At 46.4% G+C, this 21,163-nt stretch overlaps 1 protein-coding gene across 5 annotated transcripts in view; it reads right to left on the bottom strand.

Moving 5' to 3' along the window:
- Positions 1–10,599: 10,599 nt before the first annotated feature.
- Positions 10,600–21,163, bottom strand: part of LRRC56 (leucine rich repeat containing 56) — a 60,311-nt gene continuing 49,747 nt past the window's right edge. For 4 of the 5 annotated variants that reach the window (XM_083862780.1, XM_083862782.1, XM_083862781.1 and 1 more), the window contains 7 exons: positions 20,818–20,995; positions 18,520–18,723; positions 17,118–17,182; positions 15,876–16,006; positions 14,988–15,151; positions 12,282–12,642; positions 10,600–11,554 (listed from right to left, as the gene is read on the bottom strand). In XM_083862780.1, coding sequence (XP_083718906.1) covers positions 11,362–11,554; positions 12,282–12,642; positions 14,988–15,151; positions 15,876–16,006; positions 17,118–17,182; positions 18,520–18,723; positions 20,818–20,995 — 1,296 coding nt within the window. In that variant the 3' untranslated portion in view covers positions 10,600–11,361. The remainder of the gene's footprint in view (positions 11,555–12,281; positions 12,643–14,987; positions 15,152–15,875; positions 16,007–17,117; positions 17,183–18,519; positions 18,724–20,817; positions 20,996–21,163) is intronic. The other variant, XM_083862783.1, reaches the window with a different exon arrangement.

The following is a 21,163-nucleotide window of genomic DNA, read 5'->3' as shown; positions in this document are numbered from 1 at the left end:
CATCCTGACTGTTTTCATGCTGGGCTTTCAGCAATCAGATAAACTGGAGGCAAAATTCTCTTGTAAAAGGAGAAAAAACCCTTTCACACCCAAAATGGGAAGCCTGGGGGCTGCCCTGGGCCCCAGGGCTGCTGTTGCAGGTCTATCATCTCCTTGGGAGCCACCACCACTCTTGCACAGGAGGAAGGATGGCAAATGGTTCATTTTAGTGATATGGACTTGGTCCACCATCTGGGATGGTGGCATCTGCCACACCAGGCCTAAGGCCACCACCCTCTCCAGCAAGAGGGCTTAGGGGTTCCTAAGGTCCGTTGTGACCAAAGGTGGTGGTTGTCACCTGCAGCAGACCCTATGAGGGACAACAGACACATGATAATAAAACAAACACACAAGAGAATCCCTTTCAGCCCCTCTTGGCTGGCCTTCACCCAGGATGCAGGGTGCATCCCTTCGCTGGCTCAGCTTTCTCCATGGTAACAGATGGATGTCGCAGTCCCATCCCCCTCCATGATGCCAGGGCGGGCGGGTGGGAGACAGATGGCAATGGAGGGGAAAAGAGTCCAGATCCTCCAGAGTGGCAAAAATTGCAGGAATCCCTGATTGCTGGAGCCAAGACGTTGACCCAGAGCCGTGGGAGGGAGGGAAGGTGGAGGCGCGTGGCTCTGCTGAGCCCGGAATAGCAGAGCAGCTGTTAAGTTATCACTTGTAATTATTACAGCATATGGGAAGGAAAGAATAGCTCTCAAAGGGAGAAAAACAAATAAGGAAAAGGCGGGCTGCCGCAGGGCTCAGCCACGGGAGGAGTGACACTCAGCACTGCCGTGGGTCCCCACCAGGTGGGCAAGGGCATCGGGGGACAGCTCTTCCTCTCCACAGCCCCGGCAGGAACTTGGGTGCAAATATTTCACCTGCAGCTCCAGGGGCTCACCCACCTCCCAGGGTGCCCACTGCCCACTCAGGAGCATGGATATGCTGGGGAGAGGACAACAGTGGCTGGGGTGTTACAGGGGGATGGAGCCTGGCCTGCTCCCCTCAGTCTGCTCCTCTCAGTCCCTTCTCCATGCACAATCCTACTGCTTGCTCTGTAGTTTGAAGGATGCAGGGCCATGTGAAGCAAGTGATAATGCCGGAACACAAAGTACCCCCAGTAAACCAAACGGGAAAGCCTCAGAGACAAGCCCTGGATGGGAGAGCCTGCTCATGGAAATACATGGAGCAAGGAAGAGGTGACATGCAGCAGCACGAGGGAGAGTAGAGAAATTTGGATAACAGTCTGTGAATGAGTAGCAATGACAGTCTTAAATTCTACTCCACTTGCAAAACAAACCCCTCACAGCAGTTGTTATTCTGGGCTTTCAGTATCAGAAAGAAAAACGGCAATAAGTCCTTGGAAATGTGGAGCCATTGGCAAGTTCCATCTGCTGCATTCCAGTATGGGGACAAGGAGCGTCAAGGGGATGCCACCCCCACTCACACCTCTGGAAAAAGCTTGGGAGACAATGTAGAAAAGTCTAACAATATCTGCTGTGTATTAAATGCAAAGATTTAAGTTCACTGATGAAATTCACAACCACTGAGCTACAGGTTTTCCTGAGAGCCAGAGAGCATTTGGGGATCATTTTGAGATTTACTTGTTCTGTGCAACAGGCATGTCGCCACAGAGGTGAGGCAAGCTGAGGAAGAGATGTTACTTGTCCTGTTTGTTCCTATGCTCTGATGGCTTTTCCCTGGGCATCTGCTACTGGCTACAATTGGAAATGATGCAGGACCAGGGACAAAGGGTTAAGGAGCTGGAATATACTCTGATAGAGATATTTTTATATTCTCTTTTACTCACCTCTCTCCTGCTTTTCAGATATATTTATTTGTCTACTACTGCCTTCTCCCAGGCAGCATCATGAATTTTCTCAGAGCAGGTGAATTGGCACCTGCCTGCTTACCTAGGTGAACTCTAGCTCATCCCTGGGTCTCTCATCCCAACCCAACCTGATCCCATTGTGAAGAGCTCGTGGCTCCAGTGAAAGGACCAGTATATATCTGAGCAGGAGATGGGGAACCCTGGACACACTGGGCTGATGTGTCAGGACCAAAGCACACCACTGCAGACTTAAGCCACAAGCTTGGAGCAGTGCCTCCCAGAGGTCAGCAGGACACAGATATAGATGGGTGCTGAGCACCTGCTGGTCTCATGGGAACCTGGGAGATGCCCTTAAGCTCTGGTAGCCCTCCTGGACATGCAGCACAGGCAGGTGCTGAATGGCAATGCTACTGCAAAAAAAAGCTGTGACAGAAGCATTGGAAAGAGGAGATGGTTCAAACTCTGTGATCCAGAACAGGAGTGAATTGCATGTGGCAGACAGCCCCAGCACTGGTTAAATAAACCAGCCAAACCCTGCCAGCATCCCAGGATCCTTGCCAAGACAGGCACTGTGCTTGGAGATTGAGGGACCAGCTCTGCAGCTAGCACATATAAGCCAGCCTGGGTGAAAATCAGGGAGGTAACACCTGTTTGCATCAGATGGAAATCTGGCCAGATGCTTTATAACCCACTGGCCCTGCCAGAAGGGCTGAGCCTGCCCCAGGCACCTGTGTTGCTGCTCAAGGGCTCGCCTGGGTGATACCTCCATGGGTGGCAGAAAAGGACTTCTGCTGCCTTTGTCATGAGGCTGAAATGCTGCTTGACTGCACATGTGTGGGGTGACTGCTGGTGTGTGACAACTGAACCTGGAGGTGCTCCCCACTGCACTGACACCTCAGAACAGGGAAACAGAAATGCTGAGATTTGCAGAGCTGCTTGGGCTTGTGTCCTCTGTCTGCAGTGACCCAGAACAGGGAAGGGCTGTGACAGGGCAGATGGGGAATGTGCCTTGGGGTAGGACACAGCTTGGGGCTTCCCTGCCATCGAATGGGGTTGGAATTAGGTGATCCTTAAATCCCTTCCAACACAAACCATTCTATGATCTAGAATGAAAGGATTCTCACAGTCTTTGTGCCAGATACTCACTGGGAGACTGTGCTGGCTCAAGCATCCAGGAGGAGACAAAAAGCCTGCCAAGAGCTGCAAATGGAGGAGGAGTGTGTTTGCAGTTCTTTGCTATCTCCACACTGGCCCTGGATTGGCAGTGGTTGAGCTACAGACCCCAACAGGGTCTTGGGGGCTAAGCCCTCCTTGTAGCAGGATGCTCTGCCTAGGTGGGGGTAAAACAGCTCACACTTTACCCTATTTGCAGAATTTATCAGGTTATCAGTGGCAAATGGAGTAGGAGGGGTCAGGCTGCTTTTGGTGCTGGAGAATGCTGAGAGGAGGCTGACTCATCAAGCCCAAAGTTAAACATTCTGAGGATGTGAAGAACAATGTTTCCTGACAGAAACTTACACTGGTGAGGAGGTGGCAGACAAAGCTCCTGATAAAGAAACCAACAAGTGCTAGTATGGAGGACTTATCTAATGGTGCTGAGCTAAAGGCTGCAGAGCTGACACACGTGGCCTACAAACATATGGCTGACAGTCAATCACTTCATACTATAAAAACCCAATCCTGCATTAATGGCAGGGTCCTCTAATACCCTCCTTCTTGGTTCTATGTGGAGATTCCTCTTGTGAGTAGAGACACCCCTCAAGGCTGAGCAAGAGATTTACCCATGGTCATTGAAATGGGTAACACCAATCATTACTTAATAATTATTTTGCCAACTTTAATATAATAGCTTCAATATTTATAAAAAATGATGCACTATGCTAGTAGTTAAAACTATCTGTATTGTGTAGTAAACAATTCTGAAAAAAATTTTTTTTAGTCTAATCATTATCATCATCAATTGAAGTAAATCACCTCTTTCATTCATATAAATATATTTGGTTAGCCATCCTTAATTCTGTAGCACAAAGTTGTATAAAGGCTCAGTTACACCTTTATAATTCTTTAGACATAAACCACTGACCAAGGATTGGATCCAGACTCCTCTCTGAGAAGGAGTTTAGAAATCAAGGGTATCCTTTCTGGCCCTTGTGACTCAAAGGGAGGGTCTCCATGACAGACCTTGTCTGAAACTTCTATTCTGCCTGAAACACTCCTGCATCCCAAACTAACCCTGCAGCTCTTGTTCGACCTCCCATGCCCTCTGCTCTTGTCTCAGGGCAGGGTGACAGTGATGCCAGAGCCATCCCTGCCAGGCCTTAGCACCTGGCAGGGAGCACACACACACAGGTGCACACACACAGTCTCCCTCTTGCATTTTTGGCCACCTTCCCAAATGCCAGCATGACATGGCAGCCCCATCCATCTCTCTCCTTTCTTCTGTACATCACTTACAAAGCTGCTTGATCTTAAGGTAATTGCTCCTCCCACAGCAGCAAGGGCCTCTCATTTGCTTTTACATGCCACTAATCTAATCTACAGGTTTGTGTTTGGATTCCTGCTTCCCCTGGACTGTTCATAAATTTAAAAAATAAGGATTGGGAAATAGCAGTTGAAAGGCAAAAGTAATACCTCTCTTTTTCTTCTTCAAAACCACCAAAACTGACATTAGATAAAAGGGATAGGAGAAATCAGGGAAAATATAGGGTTTGAGATGTTTTTTTTCTCTATTTAAAATTTAATTTTGTTAGTAATCACCCAGGGAAAAAAAGTATTTGTTGCTTTGACCCTACAAGACCTCTAAATACTTTTAATTCCTTTAATTCACTGTGAAGCTCCACCTGGGGAGGTAGCAGGAAACATTCCTTGGAGGATCCTAGCAGCTTTTGGGGCTGAGTTTCTGAAGAGGGAAGATTTGGTGACTAATCCCAGGAAATCCCCTTCTCCTGGGCAAGAGGACCTGTTCCTGATCCTGACTGTTGTTCCTGGTGTGTGGCATTTTTCTAACAGGTCCATATCCAGACCCTGGAAGGTGCTTGCCCTGGCAAGACATAGCAATTGTTTGGGTGGTCTGGGCACACCACGATCTGCTCAACCCCTCCACTCCTGAGGGGCCTGGAGGGGGCTCCATCACCCCTGCCTGGTTACTGCCTCCATCTCTGATCCAGCAGAACAAGCCTCTCCTCCTGTGACGGGACTGCTGGTGCTCCCAGCCAGCCCCAGCTGCCGGTGTGTCCATCTCCCCTGTGCTGCCTGCTGGACTGTGCTTCCTCCTCTGCTTACCAAGTGCCTTCCTGCTGGGAGAGACCTCCCAAAGGCTTCCACTGCTTCCTCTCACAGCAGTTTCACCTCTTCTTTCTCCCCTGAACCTGACATCTCACTGTGTCCTTTACGTGGTACAGCCACATTTGCCTGTACCCTCGGTCAGCACATGCCCAGCACAGCCCTGGTCTGGGCAGCCTTGATGAGTCCAGGGCATCACCAGGAGGCTGCACATGCTCAGTCAGCACTGTCCCTACAGGAAGCACGGCCAGGGCTGATGTGTTTTGGCCGGAGAGGAGAGAGCAGGTGCTGTGGTACTCACCTTCAGGTCCCTGTCATGGCTCTAAGTGTCCTCTGGGGTGTGAATGATGCAGGTGACAGGAGCCTGCAGCAGGGTGAAGGAGATGGAGAGGAGATGGAGAAGGGTCTGAGCTGGTGCTCTCTGTTGGGGAAGAAGGGTCTGACTCTGCCCACAAAGCAGCAGTAAGAATGTGGGCATTGAGTTTTGGGGGAAGGGGCTGGGACAGAAATTACATGGGCTGGGTGGTGGCAGATGTTGAGGCCTTGGGACCAGCTCTTGTGACCTGCCAGAGTCTTCCAGAGCTATCCTGACATCAGGAAGAAGGCCAAGATCCCTGCAGATGGAGCTACAGAAGAAAGAATAAAAGTAACAAATGCAGACCATGCCTACTCCTCCAGAGAGCTCCTGCCAGGGAGGCACCAGGGTGCCAGTAATTGCTTGCAGGTCGTGGTGGCTGAGCTGGGTGAGAAACAGGGGCAGGGCAGGGGAAGGATACAAGAGACAAGGGTGGGGATAAAAGGGAGAGAAGTGGCAGAGAGCTTTCACACACCGAGGCTGGGAGAGGGCTGGTTTCACACTGGAAGGCCTGGCAGCAGGGACTTGCCCAGTGGCACTGGGGAGCACAGTCCCCGAGGAAGCTCTGCTTGCTCTGCTGGGTTCCAGAAATGAGAGGTCTCTGGTCACCAAGGGAGGAGAAGCTGGAACACAAGCCAGGCATGGTTCTGAGCCTGTTTGCAGCTTGTAGCTATAGGCTGTGACAAAGATCCTATCTTTAAAACACGCTGGGGTTGCACACAGCGTTATCATATGGACATGCTCTATAACACCTCAAAAGCACCTCAGCTTTCCTTTCCAGTGCCAAAGTGGGTCTGAGATGTTCTCCACTACACTTTGTGGGCATTGCAGTTTTCCCAAGAAAATATTTCCAAATACCTCAAAGTGGTGTATGGTGCAGCAAGCCACTACCAACACAGAGCATTTGGAGCACCACACTGGATGATGGATAGGTAAAAAGAAAATGTTGAGCCCACTGAGTGCCACGACTCCTGAATGCCCTGGAGCTGCCTGAGTTTGGTTTCCGAATCTTTTTGCCTTTGAAAGTTGCACTTGTGAGACTCTCTTCTTCCCTCTAGCGTCCATTCCGGGCCATCCCTCTTGCTCTTCAAACCCAGCAAAAGCGGCTTCTGCCTGGATGCACTTGCACTCACTCCGCTCCTCAGGCACAGGTTTTACATCTATAAACGATACTACAACTCTCCACCCAGTAATCCGACGTTTTCTTTTTCTGGTTTCGCTGTGCCATGCAGGAGGATCCTGTTGCAAGGCCGTTGTCTCCTGGCAGCTTAAAAAATGATCTCAATTACTATCTTAATTTTAGTACTATCACTCTCAGCTCTAGTTGGGGATGCACAGCCACGAGGTTTCTGATGGCAGTGTGGGGAGGACGCCTTGTTGAGGGATGGGTCAGAGCGAGCCCCTGCACTTGTTGCCTGTGTAAGACCATGCTCCACCTCCTCTCAGATCACATAATTTCTCCTCGGGCTGTAGGAAAACAGCACAGAGATTAGAAATTAGTGTAGTGCCCCTAAGGCTGGATCAAGGCTGTCACTGAAAGGTTTTATTTCTGGTGACAGCAAGAGACCTCCAGGGTAGGATCTCCATCACCTGAGTCACCTCCCAGATGGCTGAACTTGTTTCAAAAAGTCCAGCCATAACCCTCCTCTTTGAGGAGAGACATCCCCCTCTTCTGGGGACAGGGCAGCAGATCCGCCCTCCCAGATGCACCTGCACCAGGCCAGCTCTCCAATTTGGTCCAGGACAAGCCCTCCTTGGTGTCCTGCAGCTGTCCTGCCCTACCTGTGCCTCTCTGGAAGGTCCAAAAGCTTCCCAGATAGGCTCAAAGAGCCACATGCACTGAGGTATGCTGCCCCAGTGCTCACACACTGTCTCCACTCTCCAAGGCTGATCCTTTGTCTCAGCCAGGACATTTCCAGTATCTCCTGGGGTAATTTCAGAGGAACAAAACACAATAAAAACATGGCCAGGATTCTCTGGTGTAATGAGAAAGCCATTGATTGCAGGGCAGGATTCATCTCACCTGGGAACAGATGGTACCAAGCAGACATCTAAGCCATCACAAACCCTGTTTTATCAGTGGAGAGACTGGCACTACTGGAGCATGAGCCATCTGACTCATCATAGCCCAGAAGTACCTGTGTTCTACTATGGGTGCAGATACTGCCCATGGCAAGGAGCCCAAGCCTGTCAGGCTCTGAACAAGCCAAGGAACCGTGTAGGAAATGATCCTGAGCTGGCCTGTCATTTGTGTGTATTTGAAGAAGGGACACACATGACATTTACCTTCCTGAACACCTCCTGTGTTTTCTCCTCCTTGATACCCAAAGAAAATATCTTCTATTCATCCTTTAATGAAGATTAACTTGTTCCAGGCCTTCAATGAGAGTAATTGCCTTGGCAACAAACACAACAGCTATGAGCCCTGGGGCTGTGCACACAACTGCCATGGGGACACTGGGCAGGGTGAGCATCCCCTTGGCCTGTTCCTAAACGGGATGCTAAGGTGTCCACAATGGGCTGGGCTCTGCAGAGCTGAGAGGTGCAGAACCCAATCCAAGTCTAAGCAGGAGCCACCTTTTCTTGTCAGGGCCCATTTGTCTGGATGGGATGCTGTCCCAGACATGCTCCCTTTCAGGAGGAGGGATGATTCTTAGTCACTGAAATAACTGGCTGTACACAGCTCCCTACTTCTTTCTCCCATTTTTTTTTTTTTAAAGTTCTAGCTGAGTGGAGCCTTTCAGTACGCAGGGCACCACCAGTCAGTCCAGTAGGGCTGTTTGTGGGACACCAGCTAAGTGATGCTGAGAGCCCTCCTGGACAGATCATGCTTCTGCTAATGCTACAGCATTGTCACTTTGGGCCAAATCCCTTTGTTCTGAGATCAGCTCCCTGTAGGGCAGCTGTTCCCAGCTAACTACCCCCTCCCTTACCAGCATGTACTGGTGAGACTAGGCTCCCAGCAGAAAACTCTTCCCTGCAGTGCTGATTTATTAATAGGTAAGGGGAGCAGTTCTCACCCCTCTCTCCAGCTTACACACTAGATATCAATTTGGCAGCCAGCAGCAAATCCCATTAAGGCAGTGAGATACTTAAAGGCATCAGCAGCTCCTGGCCCATTACAAGAATGAGGGGATGAACTCTGGTAATGTACATCTGAAACTGGTCACATCCAGCTGGAAGCAAGGATCCTACTGAGTCAAATATTAAGAGTCTGCAGAGGCAGGGATGGGAATAAGCTCATTCATTAAAGGACTTTGTCTATATTCAAGGATAATTTTAACAGAGGAAACAGTGACAAAAAGCCCACACAATGAAACTCCCCTTTTTCCCTTTTGGGCAAAGAGAACCAAATTCACAAATAGCCCATCATGCCTTACATTTCCTAATTAGCCTATTAAAGACCTGTCTGGGTTTTCCATTTTTGAGACGAAAAAGGTGGAAGATGAACAAGCAGAAGCTAAGCCAGGGCGATAATTTTCCCTGTGGATCTGTCATAGCTGTTCAGACAGAAAAGGCGCTGTTTATTTTCCTTGTCCTGGAAACTGCAACAGACAACAGCATGGCAGCCCTGGGAAACCCTGAGGTGCACCCACTACTGGCAAAGAGAAGAGAGCAGGCTACCAGCCCTTTCCCATCAGTCTGGGCTGTGGTCACAGAGTTGCTCTCTTAGAAAGCCTCTCTGCTGTTCCATGCATGACAGGCTGGCCACTCAGTTCTGGACACTAAATCCCCACAGACACAAGAGCAGATGTTTCATATGTCCATCCCTATCAATATACACCAATACACCCACCTGAGGAGGGAATGCCACCAGCTGATGCAGTGATCAATAGGTACACTGTACATCTCCTCCTGCCCCTGTGAACACACCACATCACCACGCAGCATGTGACTGCCTTGGTTAGGCCACCAGCAGGACAGAGCTGCTTAATGAGGGGTGGAGTGGCTGTTCTGAAGGTCACACACAGCCTGCAGCCCTGAAAGTTACCACTGGGGTGCCCGATGGGAAGGTACAACAGGAAACCCTGAGTTAAACGGTTTTGATGAAGCCCTCAGGCACTGATTTCCCACACACGAGGGCAGAGCTGGTTTTTTCTAACCATTTCTCTACATCCTCTCTGCTAGCTCAAAGAAGCTCCTTGCTCTTTGCATACATGGAGCCGAGTGGAGTTTGCTGTGGGATGGGACCACAGATGCTTTTGAGAGACTTTCCAGATCCATACCAAGAGTTTTGTCTCTGCAGATGCTCATGTCCAGACCCAGTTTACACACCCACTGATCTTTTTTTCCCCCTCCACCCCTTTGAAATGAAAGATGTCTATTGAGAAGGAGGCTCGGAATATCTGGAGAAGACAGTCCTACCCATCACCCCCTGGTATGACCCTGGATATGGAGAAGGGTCACTGCTGTCAGTGTTTTCTTTCTTTTACAAGGCCAGCTTTTTTGGTGTGTGATGGTATGGTCAGTGATACTGGCAAAAAATCAAATTTATGAGCCTATTTAAAGACACAGGCACTGTTGCTGGGTGAAATCCTGTCTGCATCCATAGTATTTATAAAATCACATACCACATAGTTTTAAATTAATTTTGATAGATGATTTCTGCTAGGACACAACAAAACTGGGACAACTTGCTTCAAGCTCTAGACTGTTTTTTAAGATAAAGTGGTGCAAGGAGTACCATGACAAAAGGAAGTTTTAGGCCTTTGTCTATTATTCTGCTTTTCTAAGTTAAGATGGCCAGCAGAAAGGAAGCGTAAATCAATTCATTAACTCATTGTGTAATTACTGTTTTATAAAGTGATTTAAAAAATGTAATCTAATATAGTAATTTAAACTGGAAAAAACGTGATGACACTTGGCTTCAGACTGCAGCATGCATAAAGTTTAAGGCACAGTCATTTGGAACAGTATCTCACAGACTGCAGTCACTAAAACAGATGTTTTGGATCTCATCTGAACATGAAGCAAAAGCCCTATTGAAAAAAGAAAGAGATTATTCTCTTGCTTCCCTGTTTTGCTGCATCATCACTTAAAAATATCAAATTATAATAAAATGGAAAGTCTATTTGATCTGAAAATGGTAGAAATGAGATGGAGGTAAAAGGCACATGCAGAGAATGCTCTGACACTTGGTGACAGAATCAGCTCTGCTAGAGAAATTCTGGAATGCAGTGCCTATTCAGAGGTAGTGAGACAAATCATTCCTAGTAGCTATGGAGCAAACAAACACATCAACATTGGGAAAAGCTAGTTGTTCAGTATTTGCTCCCACAGCAATGCATCCTACAAGAACTTCCAATGCCTGTGAACAGGGTGAGCTCCTGTGGGGGCATAAACTCTGAAACCACCCAGCCTTCCTGGGCTCTTCCTCAGGCAATGCACCCCTCCCTTAGAACCTGCTCTGGTCAACACTTCCTCTCAAGCCCTTGGTTTTGGCCCTCACATGTTAAACATCCAGGACTGCAAAAGACACATTTCTGGCTGCTGGTAGGTCACCTTCTCCAGCCCACTCCACAGACAGTAGGCTCCATGCTTTGCTTTATTTGGTGTCCCTGCCTGACTCACAAAGCCGTGCATGGTGAGGATGAGAGGAAGTATGATAGGATTTGTTCTGTTTTAGTGCATATAGGTTGCAAAAATAACCACATTTTTCTGTAATAAGAAGTTCATTAGCTCATTGGTTGATCAGTGGTTGCTCTTAAAATATTTCTGGACCAGCTGTATCTTGAATTGAGGCAAATCATGTTACTTGTTTGAACTGCTCTGTGTTTAGCTTGCAGAAGAAGCTGCAGGATAGCATTGATCCTTCATGGCTGCACTGTGTACATGGCTCCAACACACACTGGCAACTGGGTATCTTCTAGGACTGAGGACTTCTGTTCTGAGATGTTTTTGTGGCAGTGAATTTGTCTGGCAGTGACTGCAGAATGGATCTGGCAGTCAGGGGCCAAGCAGAATTCATTGGCCTAAACCTCTGTGAGGCTTTTGTGGATGAGCAGGCAGCTGGATGCTTGTGGTTGATCTCCTTAGAAGGGCTCTCATCCATGATGGGCCTGAGGAAAAGAGGAAAACTCTGTGGTGAGACTGCACTCCAGATTTGCGTATCTGCATTCTCCTCACCAGCTCTGAAAACTGAACCAAAAGCTGCAAGGCCTGGGAGAAGCCCCAGGCACATGAGCTTCCCACACAAGGCACATGCTCTCTGCCTATGTTGACTCCAAAGTCATTCAATAATTCAAATCCAAGCTGTCATGTCACAGGTCCTCAGCTGTATTTCTTCAAAGAAGCAACAACATGATGCTAAAATTACAGCAAACAGGTTCAGAAATAAACATGTTTTGGTGCATGTGACACTTCTCTAATGCCTACTTTATTTTCCAGAGCTCATTCTAACATGCATTTGTGTCAGGGAAAAAAACCCAAGTGGGATGTCAGGAATCCTTCTTGGAGTGTACTGGAGGAGAGTTTTGAACAAGTGCCACAAGATCTTTGCAACAGACACAGAATCGGCTCTGGGTGGGGATCATGAGAATGGAGCAGTAAGAACACATCAAAATTCTGGGCTAATATTCAAGAAAATACAAAATTTACAATACTCAAGCTATAAGGAACATGGGAAAATGTTTCATTAGCTTTAGACAGTCAAAGGTAAATGTCAGTACAAATAAAAGGAATTCTTTTTATAGAAGAAGCAGGAGACCTGAGACACAACAGAAAAATCTGCCTTTTCCTGCCATGAAGCCCCTTCCATTCTCCCCAGATGCATTTCAGTGCACATACCTGATCCTTGATGACCCAACAGCTGCTGGCCCTGGAATGGGCCTTTGCTGGCTGGTGCAGCCCACAGGCTGGTGCTGCCCTTGGGATCCAGCAGCAGCCAGTGTGGTGTGCACGCCCAGGAGAGCAGGTTCTTTGTCCAGAGGCTGGGCTGAATTCTCTTGATGAGACTTTGACTGCCATTGCTGTGTACATTTCTTGTCCTCCTCTTGGCGGGGTATTTTTAGGTCCTTGTGGTTCTTTGTTTTCCAAGATCTTGCTGCAACATTCACTGCAGAGGCAGGTGAAGGGTTTTTTGGAGGGGATGGAATTAGATAACGTTTTGTGTTGGAGAACACTGCACCCTGCTGAGCCTGTGACAAACCTGAAACAGAGTGGAAAGCACAGTGATTTACCAGTTTGTCTGACTGCTAAGTGACTAACCGAGGGAGTGAAAGGTTTTGGAGATGCTGTGTGATGGAGTTGGGTGGGCAGAAGTGTCCCGATGTTGGCCATGTTGAATTGCTTTCCCTGACAGTGGGTTTGGGTTCACTGGCAGCCTCCCTGCCAGCACTGCTGGTGACGTGCCAAGCATGGAACAGCTCACAGGCAGAGCTCACAGGGCACACACAAGTTCACCTGCCCTCCTGTTCTCAGGCAGGATCCCACCTGCATCATTCCTTGCCAGTGTTTGTGCTGACTTCTTCTAAACACCTTAGGACTCCTTCCAGTGATCTGAAGTGCAAGGCAGAGGAATAATCACAGATGAGTGGATCCACTTTTTAAACCAGAGGTAGAGATCATGGAATCTTATAAAAAAGTGCCTGACTTCTGGGGAAAATATTGCACTGCATGCAGGGCTACTTTCTAGCTGTTTGTGTTTCAGCCATGTAATTCTCTCCATGTAATATGTGCAACACACAGAGAAAAAAAGACTTGTTGCCGATTTATAAATATAACCAACATGCACACATGCTTAGAACCATTCTAAATATAGCAGGGATCTGATTGCTCTTGCCTATTGAAAGAAGCAACCATTCTATAAATAGCAGGGATCCAATTTCTCTTGTCTATTAAAAGAACCAACTGTACCTAAGTGCCTGATGTGCAGGGTCTAGGGCAGAAACATAATCTGCCAAAACTCAGGCCCAGAAAGTTAATCTCTGTGGCTCCCAATTGATGGGGATGTATTTTACTGCCTAGGTAAAGCTGATAAAAAGTTTTCATGGAACAGTTTGTATCATACTATATGCTTCCAAAGTGTCTAAACTTCATATTTGTTTTTAAGTATAGCCACTCTGAGAGACTGGTATGTCTGACTCAAGAGCCTGAAATAACATTCAACGCCTTCCAAAAAATGCAGTTTGTATGGATCTGATGCTGCAAACATTTTTATGAGTGGCTTTGCTCAGATGACTTGTCCTTTTCTGGTCAGAAGGATTGCTTCCAGCAACAACTTATTCTGTGAGAAACTCACATTGGATTGGACACGCTTCTGTGTGTGATTAGGATCCCGGTCAGTCCCCCCTGCCACCTTAGACAATTCTAGATTTCAAACCACTCCATCATCATCCAGCAGATTTAGTTAGAGGATGGACAGATCCATGCCCAACCACTCACTTTCACAGCGCTATAGGGCATGACACTGTGAGGTATAGGTACACTGTGAGATGTTTGTGATGTCTTGTCAATCTATTAAGATGATGAGACCATCATACTCAATGTAAAGAAATCATATAAAATCAGTAAAAGATCAGTTTGAATCTAAAGAGACCATGAGATCATAATCTAAGTCTTCTGTGGTCACTGGAAGATAGGCCATTCCTTTAGATTTTTCCAAACAGCTTTTATTCTTATAGTACTGTTAATACACATAGAGGCTTTGAACAATTTAATGATATTTCCAGGTTTTTTTTCAAAATGTACTGTATTTTTCTAAATTTTAATAGATCCATTTTTGCCCTTGAAAGAAATGTAAAATGAAAACTCCCACGCTTTTATTTATGGAGGAAAAAAAGAGCTGTTTTTATTAACAATAGAAAAAAGATTGAAGTTGTAATTATGGATGGTCCTCTATTTGATATGTGTTTGGAATAACCATTATTAATGTTTTTAATACTCTTAAAGACAATATTCAATTAGTAGCAAAGAGTGGGAATTCTGCCTTCATTCATGTAAATGCAATTTCAGAGAAGCCTTTGGCTTTATTCCTGAGTAGAAGAGCATGTTCCATTTTTAAACCTTTTATTGAATACATCCTTTTGGTTGCATATCTTTCCAGAATTCCCAGTTGCTCAGTTAAACCTTAATCATTAGCTCAGTCATTACTTACATCAGTGCCAGCTGAGTTCAAATACAGCTCAGTAGGAATGACAGTATTTTAGACTCACCTGGAACTATCATAAATTAATGACACAAGGTAAAAGACAGAGACATATCCTTCTAATAGACTTGATGCTAAGCTAGTGTAAGATCACCTTTGCTCCTCTTAATTCCACATATTAATGATGAAATATATCAACTGATGGTCAACACAGCTGGCCACAATGTCCTGCTTAAAAACTGGAATGGATTGCTTAGGGTCTGGCTCTGCAATGGCATTTTCCAATTGCTGCTCTAGAGCACAGACACCAGATCTCATAAAACACTGGGGGTACCAATGCACCTATCTACAAACAGCATGTGTTACTGCCCAATGCCAACCCTTACCCAGGGGTTTAAGTCCAGTACCTGAGGAGGAGTGGGAAGAAGGGTCAAATGAAATCCTTTCCATGAGGTCCTCATCACAGGCTTCTCTCAATTCATCTTCTGAGCTGTCAATCAGGCTCCAGTCTTTACCCTCATTCACCTTCAGAGCCTGGCTGGTTTGTTCTTGCTGACCTGTTTGCAGGCACCTGGACAACATCAAGTATCACACCTTTAATTAGCTTTGGAGTGTGTTTATGCAGCTGGTCAAGTGCAGCTTGGCATGGCCACTTAGGCAAACACCCAGGCAGTGGATTTAGTTACCCACTGTTACTTCACACCTTCCAGGAGGTATGAAAAATCATTTTAATTGGATCAGCCGTCTAAGATGCCTGTGTCTGATTATCTCAAGCATCTTAAAGTTAATCAGGTGAAGTGGGGTGGATTTTACTACCCAGTGAGGTAAGCTCACTAAGAAATAAAACCATTTTTATTTCCAAAATAACCATTACCTGTCTGTGAGATCTATGAGATCTCAGCAAAGTGGTATTTGTCTCTCAGCCTCTTGTTTGCTTAGGCCAATGTGCTGCTTTGCAGAAAAGCTCATCCCCTTTCAGCTCTTTTATTGTCTGAAGGTAGACACTGTCAGGGCCAAGAATGGCTCACCAGTTATGAAAAGTCATTTTCTTGCTCTTGCTAAGGAAGTGACCCCATCCTGCCTGTGCTCCAGAGAGGAGGAAGAGGATTCTCCTTCCTTGCCATCCCGCAGATGCTCCAGGCGGGGGGATTACCGCCCAAAGCAGGGACAGGAAGGCAGGAGGACGAGACTATCCCTCGGATCCGCCACCAGGTGGCCAAAGCGCTGGTTTTATTTTTGCAGCACAAAATGAATGCACGGTTTATTGCACGGCAAGATTTCCCCGGCCGTCTCACCCCTTGTGCTGCTCTGTCCGTGCTCCCAGGTCAGGGGGCATCTTTTCCTGGTGCAGATCTCGTCCTCGTCCAGAGACACAAAGGTTTTCTGTCGTCAGACCAGACGGTTTCAAAGAGCTCACAGCAGGTGGCTGTGGAAATGGCAGATGTTATCTAGATATCCCTGGGAACAATTCTCAGCTCCGTTTCTAGATTTTAGAATGCATCAAAGCCCATTGTTGTTTTTGAGTTTTTAGATCATCCCTCATACTTTTCTAATTCCTCAGTTTTTAGAAGTCTCACTCCCTAGTCATGTAGTGTTACAGCCTAAGGAACCCAGGGTAGCAGTTACAAAATTGTTGATTTATATTTCACTGGATATAAGACTATAGCACCTATACCAATAAGCATATTAAGACCAGTACCACAGAAACTGCATCACTCAGTATATGACCACAGTTCAATTCCACATCCCAGTTTTTAGCGCATAATAATCCACTAAAATGTTCAAATTTGCTTCAGAAAAGCTTCCTATGCTGAGGCAGTGGCAGCAGAAAGACAAGGGCAGTGCATTTTTTTCCCCTGCAGTTCTTTAACATCACTTGACAGCATTAAGTCCATGTCCTGTGCATCTCCCTGATTTAGCCCAGCCTGTTTGAATCTACTCATGTTCAGCTGTGCTGTGTTGAACCTCATGGCCCACAAAAGCTGACCATGACAAGCCAGGCTGCTCCCCTTTACACACATGGGTATCCTCTCACTGAATTACTGCTGAAATGAGTAGGCTGACCTGCAGGGCAGGGGTACCACCCCACTGCCAAGAGGAACAAACTTTGGCTTTGTGTTTTTTTAGGTAATAGGAATGACCTTGCAGTATTACTAGGCTGACTGTTTACACCAACATCAAAGAAACACTGCTGAAAAAAGTCTTTTTCTTAATAGCTGTTGTAGAAAAACCATCAAATGTTGCAATCCTGCCTTGTACTTTGCCCATTGCAGGATGATAGGAAGTCTGCCCCCGGCAGCTGATATGTGATTTTCACATGTTCCCTTGCAGCTGATGGTCCACTGCCACTAAAACATGGGCACGTGCAACACCATGGCAGGAGACCCTCTGTCCTCCTCAAAGGCAACAACTGCATGTTGGGGGTTCTTGGGCTACAGAAGAGAGTGAGCTGCTACAAGCCACAGTGGGAGTTCAGTTTATCCCAGGAGTTATGAGGGTCACCATGCAGGAATATGAAGTATACAAGAAAAACATACACCTAGCTTTTGCCTCCTCACATGGAGGGCCTTGGCGGGGTTCCCACATATAACTTGACGGAATCCTAAGAAAAACAGGAAAAAAGAAAACATTTTACTCCTGCATCTAACAAATGGTGCTGTTGTTGAAGTCAGTCAATATAATCTCCCACAGACAGGAAGCTGTAATATTTAATGGTGTAGGTTCACAGTATCAGCTGGCATGGCCTGACACTGCTGCTAAGAGGCAGTTTTCTCTGCTTCCACCAGAATCTGTCTTCTTCTGCTCCTGCCCTGTCTCTTTAGTTGTGCTGGTGCAAATATTTGTGGAGACACATGATCAGTCAGACCAGGAAACAAATTCAGATTTAAAAAAAAAAATAAAAAAAATTGGGGGGACTTTTTTGGATTACTTTTCACCTGGATCTTGATCGAAGTCAGGTTAACGACATAAGGCAGTGAAGGGTCAGAAGAAGCAGTGAACATTGGGTGAAACTGTCTCTACCACTAGTGTTAGCTGCCTAAAAGTGCATGTAAAATTACAGTCTCATTCCCTGACAAACTGTGCTTGGTTTCCAGTTACATTTCCAAATGTGCACTCAGCTGTTGACTCTGCATTGCTTCATCTAATCCATCATCCTGAGTCCTACCTATAGGCAGGGAACTGAGGAGAGACTGGCATCTGAGAAAAGCAGCCCACAAAGCAGCCTGGAAACAAATGCCATCTTCTTATCTAATCTGCATTCTGTGAGCTGGTGGGGTTACACCGTCAAGGTGTTTCCAGGAGTCAGGGAAGGATGGGTGGTATTTCCAAGTGACTAGGGGCAAGAAGGGCAATGGTAGACCCGTGTTTTGGGCTAGCCTGTAGACCACAATGTGAAGTCAAGGAACTGACTCTTTTTGCTGAGGGACCAACCTCTGGAAACCCAAAACAAAGAGCTCACTGGGATCAGTGACACTGCTGCAGTGTGAGGCTGCAGTACACACAGTCTGAGCACATGATCCAGTGGGGAGTGGATGTGCATCACCACACCTCTCCAGAGGACTCCCTTGGACCACGTTCCCATGGCTGAACAGGATGAGCCTGATGTTACTCAAGCAGGACAGCTGGGATGAGGTCTGAAAGGCAGTGCCAGCAGGGGAGAAGCATTGCAGTATGGGGCTGTGAAAAGGGACAGCAGCACAGAGTGCATGGGGGCAGTATGGGGCTGAGGAGTGGGCAGCCCAGGTGACTCGCACCTTCTGCTGCAGGGGGAAATAAAGGAAAGCTTACACTGGAGCGAGTAAGTCTCATGGTAGACAACATATGCTGAACCTGATTAGCAGTGGCATGGGTGGGTGGTATTCAAAGCTTTCATCAGTAATAACATTCAGAAGGAGGTGGAGGTGTGGGAAAGAACAGGATTAAAAAAACATACGTTACCATGTGTCAAATCACTGGAGTTATCTTCCGTGAACAGCTTATCAGGAAAAACAGTGGGATCTGGAAGAGGACAGCTACTGGACAAGAGGCTGGCATCATCACACGTTCCTACATTAGCAGAACACTGTGCATTTCCAGGTCTGGAAGTTGTTGGGGGTTTTGGGCTGCATCCAGACTGCTTTGCTACTTCCCCAAGATACTGATCTAGAAGAGAGATTTCATTAGTGTAAGCACAGTTGTGCAAGGCTTCAAACCACACCATCACTGTACCTTGCCAATATGGTGACTGCTGCTGCACAGCTGGAGCTATAGGGGACAGAAAAATATGTAACTGCAGCTAAAAGAGACATGCTGGAATGGGTCCAGCACAGAGACAGAGGCCTTCCAGTGCTGCACAGTCATGGTAGAATCTGGGAATCCCTAACTAAACTGATAACCCTTCCTGCCCTTCTGCTCCTGGGCACTAGAGATGGACTGCTGGGGTTATGGGTCAGGAACTGCTCTGTGCTCACCACCCACCTCAGACTGTCCCACAGGTGAGCCTGGACACATCCAGGGCTCTGCTACTTTCCCTGCCTGCATGCCCAGGATAAGGGTGAACTGCCTCTCATTTGCTGCCCACCTGTCCACAGAGGAACCATTCCAGACTTGCCACAGGCACAGCCTAGACCTCAGTCTTAAAATACATTGCTTAAATGCCCTGGCACAATTCAGGTGGTGATGGACACCTTACCAGAGCTAGCAGTCAAACAAGGGAAGCTGTACCAGGAGTTACAGAAATCTGGGAATGGCAGTGATAGATTTTTTGAGTACCTCCTCAGAGACAGATAGTTCTCTACCATAGAAAGAAAGGTGAAAACTTTCCTGTAATGCTACAGGACAGGAAGGATTATACAAAAATTAGCAAAGGCAGACAGAGCCTTGTCCTCTTACCTGCTCAACTGCTGACTCTCCTGGGAGCACAACTCTAAGAGCAGCATATGCAGCCAACAACCCATGGCAGAGAGAATTTCATTTCAGTGCCCAGATGAACAATTTGCTTTTTAAAGTGTTGAGCATCTCCCAGCTCCAAAGTGAGGCATCAGCTTTGTGATAATATGGCCATTTCCTTAAGAGCTGAGTGTTGGGGACCTTTAATATATCTTGGGCACAGCTGTTAATATGAACCCATGAAATATACACCATGTGAGAAATACCCAAATCAACATTGCTACTGGAAAGTACTGGGATGTCTGGACCTGACTGTATGAACTTGCTGGTTTACAGCTGCCAGCAAGAATATAAGTCTGGTTATACCAGGAAATCACATGAATTCAAAATTTTGTGCTCCCCCCCCTACTGCTTCTGTCAGCAAACGTTGTTAACTAGTTTTCTGAACCTCAGGTGATGTTGCCAAAGCACGATCACTGAGGGATCAGATTTTAATGGATTTTTTACCTACCATGACTACTATTACAACTAATGATTTGGACCCATAGAAATTCAATAAATGACAAATGTATGTACTCATTCCAAAAGAAACTAAATTTTTAATGGAGTACAGTTGGCAGGCAAACCACAACCTGGGGAGGAGGCTGGGAAGCCAACTGCATTGCCCACACTAATGGGAAGTAACATGAGCAGTTATAGGAAATACTTTGCAATATTTAATAGTATGTGGTAAAGTGCATGTAGCATGACATGTAAAAGCATGGACATCTGAACTATTACCAAGGCTGCAGGCAAGGGGACAACAGATTTACTTTCAAACTATTTATTCTCTACTAATGAATGTAAAGAATTTAATCATAGTAACAAAGATAGTGGAACAGATCTCTTGCAAGACCATGCAATCTTCCTTGTATGTTGCTACCACTGAAGGGTGGTAACCAGACTGCCTTTCCCATAATTAAACTGGAATAGGAAATCCTACTACATTCATGCTACATGGGATTGACTGTTACCATGGAAAGAGCTGTGAACAGCTGTTGTTGAAACATTCCTTTCCAAGCTTTGCTTCTTCCCATCATGCAGAACGAGCCCTAAGTACAGACTCCCAGCTACTGCTGTATTTACTTGATGCTCTAGAAGTTGTCTGCATTTTTTGATCTTGATGCCCAGCTTAGGTCAACTTCCATTTATATCTGCACTGTTATCTGCTGAATTACAGCTTTCTTACTTCCCAGGTGAAGAAGACAACATCCTTTGTCCCTTCACTATGAGTAAAGATTGGCTTTAAAGAGGTCGGTTTGCTCTCCATCTTCCTTTTTTTACACATCATAACTTGAAAAATTAACCCGAACAGGAAACCTGTCATACCTAACCATGAAATGTCTTTGGCTAAACCACCTTCCTTGATGGATTCCTTGATGATTAGAGAATCCTCATGCATCTTCTTGGAAGGAAGGAGAGCAGTCTGGCTTGTTGGTATTCTGTCCAAATACTTCAAGTGGGGAATGAGTTTTTTTACTTCTGCTCTGTAATTATAGTCTCGGTCCTGGAGAAATTGAGAAAGTGGTCAGTTTATTTAACAGTCTGTGGACTTCCAGTAGCACAGTGCTGTTCAATTTGTATGACTGCCGTATAATTTGAAATGCTCCTCACATATTTCTACATGAATTGATCATGAATATGTCCTGAGGACTGCAAAGACATGGCCTTCACC

Source organism: Zosterops lateralis, assembly GCF_965231275.1.
Source record: "Zosterops lateralis genome assembly, chromosome: 6".
NCBI classification, from domain to species: domain Eukaryota; kingdom Metazoa; phylum Chordata; class Aves; order Passeriformes; family Zosteropidae; genus Zosterops; species Zosterops lateralis.
Note: the sequence above shows the minus strand (reverse complement) of the source record. Positions and strands in the feature narration are given on the sequence as shown.